General features: G+C 47.6%; 1 protein-coding gene across 1 annotated transcript in view; it reads left to right on the top strand.

The window, feature by feature from the left end:
* sec24a (SEC24 homolog A, COPII coat complex component) overlaps positions 1–18,361 on the top strand; it is a 42,758-nt gene that overhangs the window by 21,538 nt on the left and 2,859 nt on the right. Inside the window, exons 10-22 of the mRNA XM_084449360.1 lie at positions 476–588; positions 1,258–1,376; positions 3,454–3,509; positions 3,703–3,909; positions 5,912–6,035; positions 6,486–6,644; positions 7,118–7,291; positions 7,634–7,744; positions 13,841–14,016; positions 16,021–16,158; positions 16,313–16,417; positions 16,580–16,672; positions 17,317–17,420. Coding sequence (XP_084305486.1) covers positions 476–588; positions 1,258–1,376; positions 3,454–3,509; positions 3,703–3,909; positions 5,912–6,035; positions 6,486–6,644; positions 7,118–7,291; positions 7,634–7,744; positions 13,841–14,016; positions 16,021–16,158; positions 16,313–16,417; positions 16,580–16,672; positions 17,317–17,420 — 1,679 coding nt within the window. The remainder of the gene's footprint in view (positions 1–475; positions 589–1,257; positions 1,377–3,453; positions 3,510–3,702; positions 3,910–5,911; positions 6,036–6,485; positions 6,645–7,117; positions 7,292–7,633; positions 7,745–13,840; positions 14,017–16,020; positions 16,159–16,312; positions 16,418–16,579; positions 16,673–17,316; positions 17,421–18,361) is intronic.

The following is an 18,361-nucleotide window of genomic DNA, read 5'->3' as shown; positions in this document are numbered from 1 at the left end:
CCACCAAACCCATACCACCCTGATCAGAACCCATACCACCCTGATCAGAACCCCCACCAAACCCATACCACCCCGATCAGAACCCATACCACCCTGATCAGAACCACCACCAAACCCATACCACCCTGATCAGAACCCCCACCAAACCCATACCACCCTGATCAGAACCCCCACCAAACCCATACCACCCCGATCAGAACCCCCACCAAACCCATACCACCCTGATCAGAACCCCCACCAAACCCATACCACCCGATCAGAACCCCCACAGTTTCCGTTGGTCCGTTGGGTTGGTGTGTTTCCAGCTTCACACTCTCACTCTACCTATAACATGTACAGTAATAATACCAGTTTATAACACGCTAGTAAACAGGGCGGTCAGAAAGTACTTTCATGCAGTGGATGCTCATTTTGCGTGGAAGATATTTGCATGCTGTGTGTGTAACCTGTTGACCAACCCTGTGCCCCCCCCCAGCTGAGACCCCCCCAGCCTGCTGTTTACCTGTTCATTCTCGACGTATCCCACAATGCCGTGGAGACGGGCTACCTCGATGTCGTCTGTCAGTCGTTGCTGGAGAACATCAATGCGTACGTACAATCACACTCGGCTCACAGTTAGTTTTTTTGTATTTGTATGTTTTTATATTGTAAAGCACTTTGGTGCAACTTTGGTTGTTAAATGTGCTATATAAATAAAGTTGACCTTGACCTTGACAGTTTACACTGCCGGACCACTCACATCTCACACACTCTGGGACCACTCACACCTCACACACTCTGGGACCACTCACACACACACACTCTGGGACCACTCTCACACTCTGGGACCACTCACACACACACACTCTGGGACCACTCACACACACACACTCTGGGGTAGCATGAAGCTGGAAGCCTTTATATAAAAGCTTTATTGTTTTATTTGGATATTCCTCAGACTGCAACGCTGTACGCAGGGGTGAAAATTAACTTTTTGGCTCACGGTGAGTCAAAAAGTTAGATGAGAAAATCTACCGGCCAAGTATATGTTTTTTTCAGATAGCCTTCCCAAATCTAGTCGCCAATTGGAAATTTGACCTGCATTTGGCCGGTGGCAGGTGTTAATGTTCAGCCCTGCTGGACGGCTGTTTTGCGCAGCAGGAAGTGGGTGGCATTGACTGTCAACTGATGGGAGTCCCGCTTGCTTGCGTGTGTGTGTGTGTGTGGGTGTGTGTGTGTGTGTGTGTGTGTGTGTGTGTGTGTGTGTGTGTATTGCAGGCTTCCTGGAGACTCAAGGACAAAGATTGGCTTCATCTCGTTCGACAGCACCATCCACTTCTACAACCTGCAGGAGGGGCTCTCCCAGCCACAGATGCTCATCGTGTCAGACATCGAAGGTACAGCTGGAGACCAGGGCCAACTAGACCAGGGCTAACTAAACCAGGGTTAACTAGACCAGGACTAACTAGACCAGGGCCAACTAGACCAGGGCCAACTAGACCAGGGTTAACTAGACCAGGACTAACTAGACCAGGACTAACTAGACCAGGGCCAACTAGACCAGGACTAACTAGACCAGGACTAACTAGACCAGGGATAACTAGACCAGGACTTACTAAACCAGGGATAACTAGACCAGGGCTAACTAAACCAGGGCCAACTAGACCAGGGCTAACTAGACCAGGGCCAACTAGACCAGGGCCAACTAGACCAGGACTAACTAGACCAGGGCCAACTAGACCAGGGCTAACTAAACCAGGGCCAACTAGACCAGGGCCAACTAGACCAGGGCCAACTAGACCAGGGCCAACTAGACCAGGGCCAACTAGACCAGGGCCAACTAGACCAGGGCCTACTAAACCAGGGATAACTAGACCAGGACTAACTAGACCAGGGCTAACTAGACCAGGGTTAACTAGACCAGGGCCAACTAGACCAGGGCCAACTAGACCAGGGCCAACTAGACCAGGGCCAACTAGACCAGGGCCAACTAGACCAGGGCCAACTAGACCAGGGCCAACTAGACCAGGGCCAACTAGACCAGGACTTACTAAACCAGGGATAACTAGACCAGGACTTACTAAACCAGGGATAACTAGACCAGGGCTAACTAAACCAGGGCCAACTAGACCAGGGCTAACTAGACCAGGGCCAACTAGACCAGGGCCAACTAGACCAGGACTAACTAGACCAGGGCCAACTAGACCAGGGCTAACTAAACCAGGGCCAACTAGACCAGGGCCAACTAGACCAGGGCCAACTAGACCAGGGCCAACTAGACCAGGGCCAACTAGACCAGGGCCAACTAGACCAGGGCCAACTAGACCAGGGCCAACTAGACCAGGGCTAACTAGACCAGGGCCAACTAGACCAGGGCCAACTAGACCAGGGCCAACTAGACCAGGGCCAACTAGACCAGGGCCAACTAGACCAGGGCCAACTAGACCAGGGCCAACTAGACCAGGGCCAACTAGACCAGGGCCAACTAGACCAGGGCCAACTAGACCAGGGCCAACTAGACCAGGGCCAACTAGACCAGGGCCAACTAGACCAGGGACAACTAGACCAGGGCCAACTAGACCAGGACTAACTAGACCAGGGCCAACTAGACCAGGGCCAACTAGACCAGGGCCAACTAGACCAGGGATAACTAGACCAGGGCCAACTAGACCAGGGCCAACTAGACCAGGGCCAACTAGACCAGGGCTAACTAGACCAGGGCCAACTAGACCAGGGATAACTAAACCAGGGCCAACTAGACCAGGGCCAACTAGACCAGGGATAACTAGACCAGGGCCAACTAGACCAGGGATAACTAGACCAGTGCTAACTAGACCAGGGATAACTAGACCGGGGCCAACTAGACCAGGGATAACTAGACCGGGGCCAACTAGACCAGGGATAACTAGACCAGGGTAACCACAAAGAAGGGCTAACCACAGACCAGGGCTAACCAGACTAGGGCCAACCAGACCAGGGCTAACCACAGACCAGGACTGACCAGGACTAAACAGACCAGGTCCAACCAGACCAGGGCTAACCAGGGACCAGGACTAACCAGGGACCAGGACTAAACAGACTAGGGCCAACCAGACCAGGGCTAACCACAGACCAGGACTGACCAGGACTAAACAGACCAGGTCCAACCAGACCAGGGCTAATCACAGACCAGGGCTAACCAGGGACCAGGACTAACCAGACCAGGTCCAACCAGACCAGGACTAACCAGGGACCAGGACTAACCAGGGACCAGGACTAACCAGACCAGGACTAACCAGAGACCAGGGCTAACCAGAGACCAGGGCTAACCAGAGACCAGGGCTAACCAGAGACCAGGACTAACCAGACCAGGACTAACCAGACCAGGCCTAACCAGACCAGGACTAACCAGAGCTCCACTTTTCACAGTGGATTTCAGTATTCCTCTATGATGGAGTAGTTTTGTAACCGTTTTGTCTTCTTTTCCATCCTCAGACATATTTCTACCCACACCAGACAGCCTTTTAATGAACCTCAATGAATGCAAGGAGGTAAGGGACCAACATGCCTCAGAAGATTCCCACATTGAATTATCCCCTTTTCATTAACAAACATTGATTGTCGTTCTTTTCTACAAAATGAAAAATGCAATGTAGTAAGCTTATGTCTATCCAAGGGCAAGAGCAAGTGTTGTGGTGATCCATTGTTTAGTTTTCTTGAGTGTGTGTTGTCTTGTTTCCTCAGCTGGTGCAGGACCTGCTGAAGAGTCTTCCCCAGATGTTCTCTAAGACCATGGAGACCCAGTCGGCCCTGGGGCCGGCGCTGCAATGCGCTTTCAAGCTGCTGTCGCCCACGGGGGGCCGCGTGTCCGTCTTCCAGACCCAGCTCCCCAGCCTTGGGGTGGGGGCCCTCAAGTCCAGGGAGGACCCTAACCAGAGAGCCTCAGCCAAGGTAGGGGCCCCCGCAGGAACACGCCTCGCTGTTCTCTCAAACTCAGCCTGGCGCAGGTCTGTGGAGCGAAGAGCAGCTCTTTGTTCAGGGGTGGCGGTGGCTCAGGAGGTAGAGCGGGTCGTCTCGTGATCGCTGGGTCGGCGGTAGGGCTGGCGCGGTTAGGAATTATCCTGAGCGTTCAAATTGATAGATTTCAACCGCGGTCGGTGGTTTTACCGCTGTTTTTTAAAATTTAGTTCTACACTACATTTTATCTCTATCCTGTGTGTGTAGCCTAGTTGTGGCCTACATTATTCGTTTTTATCAAACGAAATACATTAAATAAATGAGGGTACAGGAATGCAATGGTGCGCGCAGCACACAAACAGGCAAATACAGTACCAGCCATGCCTATTATTCCTACAATGAAGTAGGCTACACCACCACCACAAGATTTCATCTCTGGTCTGAATGGGTAGGCTATGTATGGAAACATACTTTTGGCGCGATCAGCTACAGCTTTCTAATCCAACTTGAACTTGTCTTTTGGCAATTGTGTAGGCTATAGCCTAAGGTGTTCGTAAACTAAACCGTGTAAAATATGTGGCATATCACATCCATGAATCAGGCTATCAAGGCTTAAAGTAGGCTAATCTTAAAACGAAACACGAAAGCGGCAGGCAGATTGGACATAGCCTATCCTATATGGTCCGTTTCATTTACCACTGTCTACACAGCTGAATGCCAATGTTAATTTTTAAATGCATAATTGCAAATAGCCTATGTGATTTTTACTAATGGAAATACATTTCCATTTGAAATTGATTAACTTATTTCAAATCATTCTCGTTCTGCTCCGCGTAATGCGTTCCTTCGACTAAGCGGACGTCTTCCTAAGCTATAAGAATCTCTGTTTACTAGTCGATACATTTTTACAATGATTAGGCTAGACGTATTTACTATCTCAATGATTAGGCTAGATGTATTTACTATCTCAATGATTAGGCTAGATGTATTTACTATCTCAATGATTAGGCTAGACGTATTTACTATCTCAATGATTAGGCTAGATGTATTTACTATCTCAATGATTAGGCTAGACGTATTTACTATCTCAATGATTAGGCTAGATGTATTTACTATCTCAATGATTAGGCTAGACGTATTTACTATCTCAATGATTAGGCTAGACGTGTTTACTATCTCAATGATTAGGCTAGACGTGTTTACTATCTCAATGATTAGGCTAGACGTGTTTACTATCTCAATGATTAGGCTAGACGTATTTACTATCTCAATGATTAGGCTAGATGTATTTACTATCTCAATGATTAGGCTAGACGTATTTTCTATCTCAGTCGACGGTTGAATATGTATTTGACAGCCCTTGGAAAGCCCCTTGGAACATAGGCCTAATAAAATGAAAAAACCTTAGTGACCTCAGATGCGGTCGTCTGTAAAGCGCCGCGGTCTGCTTCACAGGACCGCGGTTGTGCGGTTAACCGCAAACCACGACAGCCCTAGTCGGCGGTTCGAATTCCGGCTCCTCATGTCAGTGTCCTTGGGCAAGCACTGCACCCCATATGTTCCCAATGAGCAGGCTAGCACCTTGCGTGGCAGCTGCTTCCATTGGTGTGTGAATGGGTGAATGAGAGGCCTTTATTAGTGTGTGAATGGGTGAATGAGAGGCCTTCATTAGTGTGTGAATGGGTGAATAAGAGGCCATTGTAAAGCGATAAGTGCCGCCCATTTACCACGTTTTCTAAGAAGTATAAAGTTCCTGGATCATCTTGTAAAATGTGGCTGTAAAGTTGCATATTCACAAAGCATCTGTCAGAGCAGGGCTGCCATCTATCACAGCCTTTTGCCTTTTGAATAAGATTCCATGGGTCGGTGGGACCTGATCCCAGATCTGTGAATTCAGGGCCAGGTAATGAAACACTTAGTAACTAATGTGCTGACACCACAGTGTTCATGCTGTTCTCTCTCACTGTCCCCCCCCCCCCCCCTCTCTCACCTCCAGGATATCCAGCACCTGTCTCCAGCCACAGACTTCTATAAGAAGCTGGCTCTCGACTGCTCTGGGCAGCAGGTGGCTGTGGACCTGTTCTTGCTCAGCTCCCAGTACTGTGACCTGGCCTCTCTAGGTGAGTGAGGCCCTCAGGCGGATGGCAGACTGGTTTATACTGGTTTGTTAAGAGGTGACACCAGCATAGTAATCTGTTGTTTCTACAGATAATTAGAATGTTTGTGATGTTTGTGCTATGTCTGTAATGAAAATCGCCCTATGGGGACAACAAATAAAGTGAACTTGAACTTGAACATGTGATGTATAGCATTAGTCAGCTGTGTTTGTCATGTATAGCATTAGTCAGCTGTGTTTGTCATGTATATCACAAACACAGCTGTGTTTGTGCAAAACAAACACTCAGGCCACAACAAGGCCTCTGGGTAAACGTCTGGAGACTAGGGTTCCAATCCCAGTCATGGGGAGTACTATGCCATAAAGTCATTGTGGAGAGTTTGAAAAGGATGACATCACATCCCCCCGCCAACCAGCCCTAATCTCTGCCTCACTTCTGGCCTCCTCTTCCCAGGATGCATTTCCAGATACTCAGCAGGAAGTGTGTACTACTACCCCTCCTACCACCAGCAGCACAACCCCGCCCAAGTGGAACGCTTCCAGAAAGACCTGAAGAGGTACCTGACCCGCAAGGTCGGCTTCGAGGCCGTCATGAGGATACGCTGCACCAAAGGTCAGTCGTCACTCTGAGGATGGAGAACTTTGTGAATGAAGCGAACTCGGATGCTCTTTAGAAGGACGAGGAACGCTGTTTTTTTTTCCATCGTTCGCATTATCCAACAAATCTATAAGGAAGGAGGCGTGAGAAAAGTGAGTGTAGAAAACAGAGGAGGCAGAAGCCTGTTGAGTTGAAAAGTAAATGGACTGCACTTATATAGCACTTTTCCACCTTAGCGGCACTCAAAGCGCTTTACAATGACCTCTCATTCACCCATTCACACACACACTCACACACCAATGGCGGCAGCTGCCATGCAAGGTGCTAACCTGCTCATGTACAAGTAGTGTACAGAAAATTAGGCTTTGGCTCCCAGTGCTGCAACAGCTCCAGGGGGAAATGATGATGTCTTTATCTTGGGAAACGACGTCTCTAGCGGGGTGAGGTGCGTGTAGGTAACCCTGATCTCCCTGACCCCTCCTCCACAGGTCTGTCCATCCACACGTTCCACGGGAACTTCTTTGTGCGTTCCACGGACCTGCTGTCTCTTCCGAACGTGAACCCGGACGCGGGCTTCGCCGTGCAGATGTCCATTGAGGAGAACCTAGTGGACATGCAGTCTGTTTCCTTCCAGGCCGCGCTGCTCTACACCTCTAGCAAAGGTACACACACACACACACACACACACACACACACACACACACACACACACACACACACACACACACACACACACACACACACAGACTAGCTCAGTCTCAAGGTTGTAGGCTCCGGACCCACGTTAAGCCCAGCTAAGCATTTCATTGTACATTGTAAACATATCACATATGTAATATATATGACAAATATGCAAGATGTATTTATTTGTATTGTTTTAAACACTCGCATGGAAGAGCTGGGAGAATGACCTCAGTTCCTCATAGAAAAAAAACCTGCTTGGCAGCAGAACTAGTTTCCAGGAAGTAGACTGTGTTCTCTGACCCTGGCCATGTTTCCTGTAGGAGAGCGGAGGATCCGGGTCCACACCATGTGTCTGCCCGTCGTAAACTCCCTGTCTGACATCTTCGCTGGAGCTGACGTCCAGGCCATCACTGGCCTGCTGGCTAGCATGGGTACGTGTTGAGATGGATGTGGTGTGAGTGTAGGGTAGCATGGGTACGTGTTGAGATGGATGTGGTGTGAGTGAAGGGTAGCATGGGTACGTGTTGAGATGGATGGGGTGTGAGTGTAGGGTAGCATGGGTACGTGTTGAGATGGATGTGGTGTGAGTGAAGGGTAGCATGGGTACGTGTTGAGATGGATGTGGTGTGAGTGGAGGGTAGCATGGGTACGTGTTGAGATGGATGTGGTGTGAGTGTAGGGTAGCATGGGTACGTGTTGAGATGGATGTGGTGTGAGTGTAGGGTAGCATGGGTACGTGTTGAGATGGATGTGGTGTGAGTGTAGGGTAGCATGGGTACGTGTTGAGATGGATGTGGTGTGAGTGTAGGGTAGCATGGGTACGTGTTGAGATGGATGGGGTGTGAGTGTGGGGTAGCATGGGTACGTGTTGAGATGGATGTGGTGTGAGTGTGGGGTAGCATGGGTACGTGTTGAGATGGATGTGGTGTGAGTGTGGGGTAGCATGGGTACGTGTTGAGATGGATGTGGTGTGAGTGAAGGGTAGCATGGGTACGTGTTGAGATGGATGTGGTGTGAGTGTAGGGTAGCATGGGTACGTGTTGAGATGGATGTGGTGTGAGTGTGGGGTAGCATGGGTACGTGTTGAGATGGATGTGGTGTGAGTGTAGGGTAGCATGGGTACGTGTTGAGATGGATGTGGTCTGAGTGTAGGGTAGCATGGGTACGTGTTGAGATGGATGTGGTGTGAGTGTAGGGTAGCATGGGTACGTGTTGAGATGGATGTGGTGTGAGTGTAGGGTAGCATGGGTACGTGTTGAGATGGATGTGGTGTGAGTGTAGGGTAGCATGGGTACGTGTTGAGATGGATGGGGTGTGAGTGTGGGGTAGCATGGGTACGTGTTGAGATGGATGGGGTGTGAGTGTGGGGTAGCATGGGTACGTGTTGAGATGGATGTGGTGTGAGTGTGGGGTAGCATGGGTACGTGTTGAGATGGATGTGGTGTGAGTGAAGGGTAGCATGGGTACGTGTTGAGATGGATGTGGTGTGAGTGTAGGGTAGCATGGGTACGTGTTGAGATGGATGTGGTGTGAGTGTAGGGTAGCATGGGTACGTGTTGAGATGGATGTGGTCTGAGTGTAGGGTAGCATGGGTACGTGTTGAGATGGATGTGGTGTGAGTGTAGGGTAGCATGGGTACGTGTTGAGATGGATGTGGTGTGAGTGTAGGGGAGCATGGGTACGTGTTGAGATGGATGTGGTGTGAGTGTAGGGTAGCATGGGTACGTGTTGAGATGGATGTGGTCTGAGTGTAGGGTAGCATGAGTACGTGTTGAGATGGATGTGGTGTGAGTGTAGGGTAGCATGGGTACGTGTTGAGATGGATGTGGTGTGAGTGTAGGGGAGCATGGGTACGTGTTGAGATGGATGTGGTGTGAGTGGAGGGTAGCATGGGTACGTGTTGAGATGGATGTGGTGTGAGTGTAGGGTAGCATGGGTACGTGTTGAGATGGATGTGGTGTGAGTGTAGTGTTAGAGTCCAGGGCTTGACTTCCCTCTTCAGGGTTTTCTATGGATTTGGATAGATGGGTGTTTATTAGAGTTGGTGGGTGGATAGATGAGTGTTTATTAGAGTTGGTGGGTGTTTATTAGTTTTTGGCGGATCCTCAAAAAATCAGTTCATGTAAGAATCGCGATTCTGTTCTCGACGAGTCACAAATCCTGAAAAATCTGTTTTTTTCTTATTATTTTTATTTATTTGGGGTTTTATCCTGTTTTCACTAACTTTGTGCTTGGGATGTATTTCAGTGTTTCCCCTACCATTACGGGACCCCCTGTATTTAATGGGTTACTGTATTTAATGGGTTACTGTATTTAATGGGTTACTGTATTTAATGGGTTACTGTATTTAATGGGTTACTGTATTTAATGGGTTACTGTATTTAATGGGTTACTGTATTTAATGGGTTACTGTATTTAATGGGTTACTGCAGTCCAATGGTGGAAATGTCATTGAACATTCTATCATAGTCAAACCGAGAATCGAATTGAATAGGCAATAATCGGTTTGAAATCATGAATGGAAATTGAATTGTGAGATCACTACCGATTCCCACCCCTCGTATTTATCATTGTCACATACTGGTGGGTGTTGTCAGATAGATTTTACAGATGTGCCCTGCTTATAAACAACATACAGTAACAGAGTACTGTAGGGCTGCACATAATGACTATTTTCTAACGATTAATCAAGCGATTATTTTTTTCGATTAGTTGATTAATCTAACGACTAATTTAACTATTTTTATGTATTTATTGCTCAACACTTAATTTACCCAAAATAAATAGAAACAATTGTCTCATTAATATTTCTATATTTTATTCAATCATATTCTCTTAACTAAATGTAACTAGAAACAACAGCTGCACTGCAGGGCATTCTAAAATTTGCAAAATCTCAAAAAAAAATTGTAGCCAAACCATTTAGCTGGTGAATAATTGCTTTAAATCACTAACCCATATTTGTATAATTTCAGCTCTGTGTAGGTAGGGTTACCAGATGTTCAGATGTTATTTTAAATTGAAACAAAACATTTTTAACCACCCAATGGATTCCGCTCTATTGAACGTGCTTTTCTCTTTAGTCTTACATGAGTGCACAGACTCCTTATGAAGCACAGCAGCTCTCAACAGTTGCAACAATCGATTGACACAGCTACAGCAAATCAATGTTCAATCGCCATGCATGGCTTATATTGTTTGTTTTCTGACTGGATTTGATGTATAATGAAATAACATAATGATCGAACGTCATTAACAGCTCTGACTGCGAGCATTCATACCAGGTGAGAACGAGAAAACTAGGCAGTGGAAAACAGTGCAGTTCTGTGTAGCGTATGTGATGCGCTTTTGCTTAATGTTTCAAATATTGCTTGTGTTTTGTCCCTCACTTGCAAAAGACTGTTTGCACTTGACAGCGAGCAGCCAAACGTGTGAGCGTTTCCATTCTCTCCACAGCTCCAGCAGCTGGGACTCCACGCGTGAGTGGGTGTTGTGCAATACGGACCTGCTGTTGCGCAACAACAAATTGGAGCGGAGGAGAGATGAAAATGTCTCTTCTGATCATTTATAGCGAAAATACTTCCTAGATGAATATCTTAATCTTATTGCTACTTAGAAAGATATAAGCATATATATACCAAGATATATACCAAAGACTATACAAATGGGACCCATTCCCTCCCTGCTTGGCACTCAGCATCAAGGGTTGGAATTGGGGGGGGGTTAGATCACCAAATGATTCTCGAGCGCGGCACCGCTGCTGCTCACCGCTCCCCTAGGGGATGATGGGTCAAATGCGGAGAACAAATTTCACAAACTCAGGTGTGTGACAATCAGTGGAACTTAAGTCTTAGTCTTAGAAACAGGGTTAGAAAGATAAAAGGTCATCCACACGCACGCTTGCGTCTCCCGGATCCCAAAGATTCTATGAATGATTATTGAGCTGGGACTGAGTAGATTCCTCTGGCTTCTAGCCACATACACCTCTGTGCCTTCCCTACCTCCGCCCCAAACTACACCCCTCCCCCTGTGCCTTCCCCACCTCCGCCCCAAACTGCACCCCTCCCCCTGTGCCTTCCCCACCTCCGCCCCAAACTGCACCCTCCCCCTGTGCCTTCCCCACCTCCGCCCCAAACTGCACCCTCCCCCTGTGCCTTCCCCACCTCCGCCCCAAACTGCACCCCTCCCCCTGTGCCTTCCCCACCTCCGCCCCAAACTGCACCCCTCCCCCTGTGCCTTCCCCACCTCCACCCCAAACTGCACCCCTCCCCCTGTGCCTTCCCCACCTCCGCCCCAAACTGCACCCCTCCCCCTGTGCCTTCCCCACCTCCGCCCCAAACTGCACCCCTCCCCCTGTGCCTTCCCCACCTCCGCCCCAAACTGCACCCCTCCCCCTGTGCCTTCCCCACCTCTGCCCCAAACTGCACCCCTCCCCCTGTGCCTTCCCCACCTCCGGCCCAAACTGCACCCTCCCCCTGTGCCTTCCCCACCTCCGCCCCAAACTGCACCCCTCCCCCTGTGCCTTCCCCACCTCCGCCCCAAACTGCACCCCTCCCCCTGTGCCTTCCCCACCTCCGCCCCAAACTGCACCCTCCCCCTGTGACCTGATAGATCCAATACACTTCTGAGACCATGCAGGTTAACTGTGGCTCTACTCCTTGAGATGTCTGTTGGTGTGGTTGCTAGAGATTAATTTAACCTTAAGTATACTTTTAGTCTAGGGAAATGTTTCTTTAGAGTCTAGGGCTACCGGTCAGATCCTGGTATGCATGAAACTTTTACAAGAGAGTGAATAATACTGCCCTATTTGAGCCCATCTTTCTAGGAAGGGAAAAGTGACAATAGATCTTATTTACTTGAAATGCAATCTTTACTTTATTAAGTAATTGATTATCAGGGCAATAGCAAAAGCAAAAAATAATGAGTTAATGACAATAGTAATTAAATGAAATGGTAATAAGTAAATAGAATCATCAAAATGTAACCTTGGTCAGAGAGAGAGAGAGAGTTGACCCAGCTGCAGCCTGGCCTAGTCGGCTCTTTCTTATCAGCCTTTTTTCTCATTAGTAGCATCTTTCTTCGACATTCCAAACTTCTTTTCTTTCAGTTCAGATCGGAGAGTTTCTTTCTTCATAGAATCAGGAGGTTCTGAATCTCCTACTGGGTTGCAGACTACAGCCTCCAGTTAGGAGAGACCCAAGGAGCATCGTTTCCCCTTATCTGTCATACTCTCTCTCTCATTTCTCTCTCCTCCCATCACATCAGGCATGACATCAATTTGAACGAATCAAAGTAAACACTCCTCCCTCTCTTAAAACATGACATCAGTTTCAACCAATCAAAGGTGCACATCATGACCTCATACAGAGTGATCGTCTCATGGTCATCACATGCTCATTGTTATCCTGGAATCTATGAACACTACACGGATAGAGTTGACTAAAAATAATCAAATGATTTGATGGTCCATTCTGGTGCTTTCCACAACTGTGAAAAGAGGAAGTGGCCAACAGGCTTTGTCCCTATCTTTTGATTCAGTTACAGAGTTCAAAATAGTCAGAAATGTTAGTTACATTCTACTCTTAAAGATTCTAACTTTTATTAATGTGATTAGTGCATAGATATATTTTTACTTAAATAATAAAAGCACATTGTTTAGTTTAAAGCTCAATGATAACTTTTTTATAGTTCAATATTGACCTTTATTTGCCATTAGTTTATCAATTGGCCTTAGCAAGACCCCAAAAAACATTTTTATGACATGAGACTACATGAGACCCTGTGAATTTATTATTTTAGAATTTCAGTGTACTGGTGGGAAATCTTGTAGTGGAAACGGAAGTGACACGTTTTGCGTGTTACAATATCAGGAAGACGACAAACACGTGGCCCCGCAAATGTATCTACATGCACATAAAAGAAAGAAGACTGGTATTTACCTGCATTGAAGCCAGAAAGTCAATTGAAGTAAAAAAAGTTAATCTTCCTATCCAGTCTGCTCCATACACGTTTATCATATTTTTCCCCATCATTACAGCGAGTGACTGGGGAATTGTGGGAAGTGTGGTTCTTAAGGCCCTTTGGCAGCAGAGCCAGTGGGTCAGCCCTCTTGGCGTTGTTGGTAACGCGGCCGCTTGAGTAGCGGGAGTCCCTCTCAGGGTGTTCCTACACCCCGTTCGTTACACAGACTAACTACTGTGGTTACATGTGTAGCTACAGCGTTTTATATCATGCCATGTCCCGCCACAGTCTCATAATGAGGCGAAAATATTTTTTTACTTCAAAAAATACATCTCTCACTCCCAGTCAGAAAATGTCTAGCCGTGATGCTAATTTTCACCATGTTAAACTCCTTTGACTGATGCTAAAAATGTTAGCAATCTAAAAGTCTGCTGGCCTAGCGGGGGTTGTTGTTGCTATATGGAAACACTGGGGTGTTAACAGGTGTGTGTGTGTTGTGTGTGTTGTGTGTGTGTGTGTTATGTCCTTTGTGTGTGTGTGTGTGTGTGTCTGATGTGTCCCGCCAGCCGTGGATCGTTCGGTGACGGCCAGTCTGGGCGACGCTCGTGATGCAATGACCAACGCCGCCATCGACTCCCTCACGTCCTACCGAACGTCCGTCCTGACCATCCAGCAGCCTGGCCTCCTCGCCCCCGCCTGCCTCCGCCTCTTTCCCCTCTACATCCTGGCCCTGCTCAAACAGGTACCTCACACACACACACACACACACACACACACACACACACACACACACACACACCTGACCATCCAGCAGCCTGGCCTCCTCGCCCCCGCCTGCCTCCGCCTCTTTCCCCTCTACATCCTGGCCCTGCTCAAACAGGTACCTCACACACACACACACACACACACATACACACCTGACCATCCAGCAGCCTGGCCTCCTCGCCCCCGCCTGCCTCCGCCTCTTTCCCCTCTACATCCTGGCCCTGCTCAAACAGGTACCTCACACACACACACACAGACACACACACACACACACCTGACATACAGGTACTGTACAAAGCCTAAAGGCAAAAGAGATGTGTGCACATCCACCCTTAGTAGGCCAGGTGCTGGATCTCAGAGTTCATACGTGAGAACATCCACCCTTAGTAGGCCAGGTGCTGGATCTCAGAGTACATACGTGAGAAGAGAGGAAAGATCAGCACGCTGATATCTCCCGGTTCACTTTATTGAAAATACGCAACGTTTCGACCCTTAGGTCTTCATCAGGCAACTTCAAAGTTTACAATGACAGGTAGCAGGTATATATAGGCTGAGAGCCTGTGACATCACATCTGACATCATCTGCCAGTCAATTAGGCTAAAAGGTGCAGTTAGAGGCTGCAAATATATAAACTTATCACAATGGCATATGAATAGCCTATAGACAGCAATCTAAATACAGATACAAAAAAACAGATACAAATAAGAGACTATAGATTAAAAACGGACTTATCAAAGTGCAAAAAATAGGCCTACATCGATGTACTGTAGGCTACACTGTTTGGAGAATGAACGCACCAAACACCAGTTCACAAAAAAGTAATACTCCTCATTGAGGCCGTTAGGTGACATGGTATTGAGTTTATATATCCAGTAGGTCTCACGCTGGAGGAGCTTTCTCTCTTGGTCCCCCCCCCCTCCCCTCCCCCACGTGGCTTCTCTACCTTCTCCACTCCTAAATACCTCAGGGCGCTAACGTTGTGCCCTGCTGTTTTGAAGGGGGCTGCGACGGGGCTACGCTCATCGCCAGCTCTGATCTTGCTTCTGTGCTCACTAATTCTAGTGCGTAGCTCCCTGGACGTTTTGCAAATGTAGGCTAGGCCACAAGGGCAGCGGATCATGCATATTACATGCGTGGTGCTGCACGTGATAGCACCACGTATGAGATAAGATTTGCACTTGTGAGTGTAGGTACATTGAGTGCAACTACCACACCTGCTCAGGAGTCCTGGTGCACTCTGGGAGATCATGTCAGATCTGACTAAGCTGTCTCTTAGATTGTTGGGACGCTTAAAAACAAGCCTGGGCAGTTCGGTAAACACACCGCACAAGTTTAGTGTCAGATTGGACAAGGTGCCAGTGTTTCTGGATGGTTTCTCTAAACATCGCACCAGGTGGGGAGTACTTGACCACACATGGATGAGCTGCTACTGGGTTTTCTTTCCCCTATGTAGAAGAGTTTTTAACTGATCTAGTCGAAAAGGATTTGCCAAGATTCGCTCAAAGAGGTTAAGTCTGGTTTATTGAGAAAACATACGAGCGCAAGGACTTCAGAGGAAACGCACGTGAGTGGTTCATCCAACAGAAGTGCCGCAGTCTGGTCTTGCGCGGCCTTATATTCAAAGCAACACAGGTATGACGCTTCCAGGGATGTGATTGGCTAACCCATTGTACACGTCAACAGTGGTCGAGAATACAGACACGTGACATGAGAAAAGGCGGTAATTCTTGCAGGGACAATGGGACAAAGGATGGTTATTCTAGGGCAGACAACATCTAGGTGTGTTGACCTCCTGGAGGTCATCCTGTCATAAATTAGATTAGCACAGCTATGTGAAAGGTTGAGGGAGGTGGTGAAACTACAGTTTCTATGACACCTACGAAGCCTGACATAAACACGCCTAACGCGTACACCGCTACTGTACATGACATGATTAGGCAATAGCTAATCCACTCTCTCTCTTTCCTCTCCCAACCCCAGGTAGCATTCCGGACGGGTACCAGCACCCGCCTGGACGACCGCGTCCACGCCATGTGCCAGCTGAAGTACCAGCCGCTGGCCTACGTTATGCTGATGATCCACCCGGCGCTCTACCGCCTGGACGACCTGAGCGACGAGGTGAGGCGGCAACATCCCACAGTCTACCGAGCGATGAAACGTTTATCTGAAGTGCGTTTCGCTAGGTCTTAAAACACTTTTAATGTGTTATGAACCTGGCTTCTCCCTCTCTCCTTCTCTCTCTCTAACCCCCCCCCCCCTCATCCCATCCCAGGGGGCCCTGAACATCAGCGAGCGCACCATCCCCCAGCCCCGGGTGCAGCAGCTGTCTGTGGAGAAGCTCAGCAGAGAAGGAGCCTTCCTCATGGACGCCGGCTCGGTCAGTAGGAGCCGGAGGAGGACGAGGATGATGATGATGATGACTTATGAAGCTTTAAGGCCAGCTGTCTAAACGGATGAAGGCCCTGTTTGAATCCTCTGTAGTGCATCATCCCTCTCTTCTCTGAGGTGGCCTGTGCTGGTCTCTCTCTCCCGTCCTCAGGTTCTGTATCTCTGGATTGGAAGGAACTGCAGCGCTGACTTCCTCACCAACGTCCTGGGTGTCCCCAGCTACGATGCTGTGCCTCAGAACATGGTATGGAACACACACACACACACTAGAGCCCGACCGATGGGGATTTTTGTGACTGATACCGATAACCGATTATAGAGCGGGGAAAATCACTGATAACCGATATACAGCCGATATAGTGAATTTTTGAGCTGGAATGAAAACTGGCCTTTTTCTGTGTGGATTGTGCAAAGATTTTGCACAGATATGATTATGCAAAGGTACAGTCCCAGTGACAGTAGCACAGAGACAGCTGCTTTCTTAAACCAATGACTTTAAATTTATTCAAAACTTAAGAAAAGGAGTAGTGGAAGTGGAGTGACACAGACACAACAACACCAGCACCATTGGCATCACAGTTTGGCATATAAACAAAAATAAAATAAATATTGTAGCAGGCTAGCAGCTAAATAGTACTGTAAGTAGTGTAAAATAAAGCATAACACTAGGGTTTAACAGACCCAAGACATGTACTTTTTGCATACATTTTATTTTTCCCATTGCCGTGTATCGGAAGACATTTTACCGATACTGATATGACCCGAAATTACGCCACATCGGGTACCGATATATCGGTGACCAATAATCGGTCGGCCTCTAACACACACACACACACACACACACACCACTCCCTCCTGTGTAGCCTCACCTCTGCTGTGCTTCTCCAGACCACGCTGCCAGAGTTGGACACGGCAGAGTCCCAGAGAAGCAGAGCTTTCATTGGCTGGCTGAGGGAACAGAGACCCTTCTTCCCCATCCTGCATGTCATCAGGTAGGCCACAGTTACCACGGCGACATGGCACAGTGCACCTGGGTATATGTGATTGTTATACAATGGGTAGTTCCGTCCTTGCAATCTGATTGTCTAAGAGCCGGGGTAAAATCCATGATGCACCATGGGTAAAGCCTCTACAGTTCTGCGTTAATTATTACTGCGCCACATGTTTGCTAAATAGCTAGCTTTCTATCCTTGTGTAGCTAATAAAGTAGCAGCATCACTAATAGGGGTGTCCGGATTCCCAAATCCACAATTGGATTCAATTGTTGGTCTTAAGATTTTAAGGTCTTACGATTTGATTCAAATTTCAATTTTATTTAAAAAAATAAAACTGTACTGACATGTATGCCATTGTTAGGCTATTGAGTCTTGATTTGTAAAGAAATATTGGATGTTCCAACAAAGGTCCCCAGTCCAGATCGAAATAAACGCTAGCTTTCAGCTTCACATGCCATCTCTAGCTGTAGCCAACTCTAACACAGGCTAGGCTATCTAATGTTAAGCTAGTACTAAACCTTTTAATTATACCATATCAGCGTCGAAATGATCTAAAACACAGATAATGTTGGCTAACAATGACTTTATACTCTAGCCTAGTTGCTGGGTTTGAAATTATTTTTCCGAGGTAGTCTTCTTCTGTGTAACTTCTAACCCTAACCACCACAGAAGAAGACTACCTTGGAAAAATAATTTCCCTTGGACAGAACGCGTCTAAAGTTATTTAATGGTAGCGCCGAGGCTTCAAAACCTAGCATTTGTTAAAATAGACCCTTTTGCTTAGGTAAGTGAAGTTTAATGCTTATCTGACACTTGTAAATATGAGCGTCTCTCCTAAATAGGCCGACACTGATTTATTTTGTCGGCAAAGTGAATGGAGCAGCAAAGGACTGTTGTCTGGCATGAGCGAGCGGACTGCGACAACGGGACTGAGAAGG

The sequence above is a fragment of the Borostomias antarcticus genome, assembly GCF_949987555.1.
Source record: "Borostomias antarcticus genome assembly, chromosome: 15".
Lineage (NCBI taxonomy): Eukaryota > Metazoa > Chordata > Actinopteri > Stomiiformes > Stomiidae > Borostomias > Borostomias antarcticus.
The sequence above is the reverse complement of the archived record's forward strand: the minus strand, read 5'-3'. Positions and strand labels throughout refer to the sequence as shown.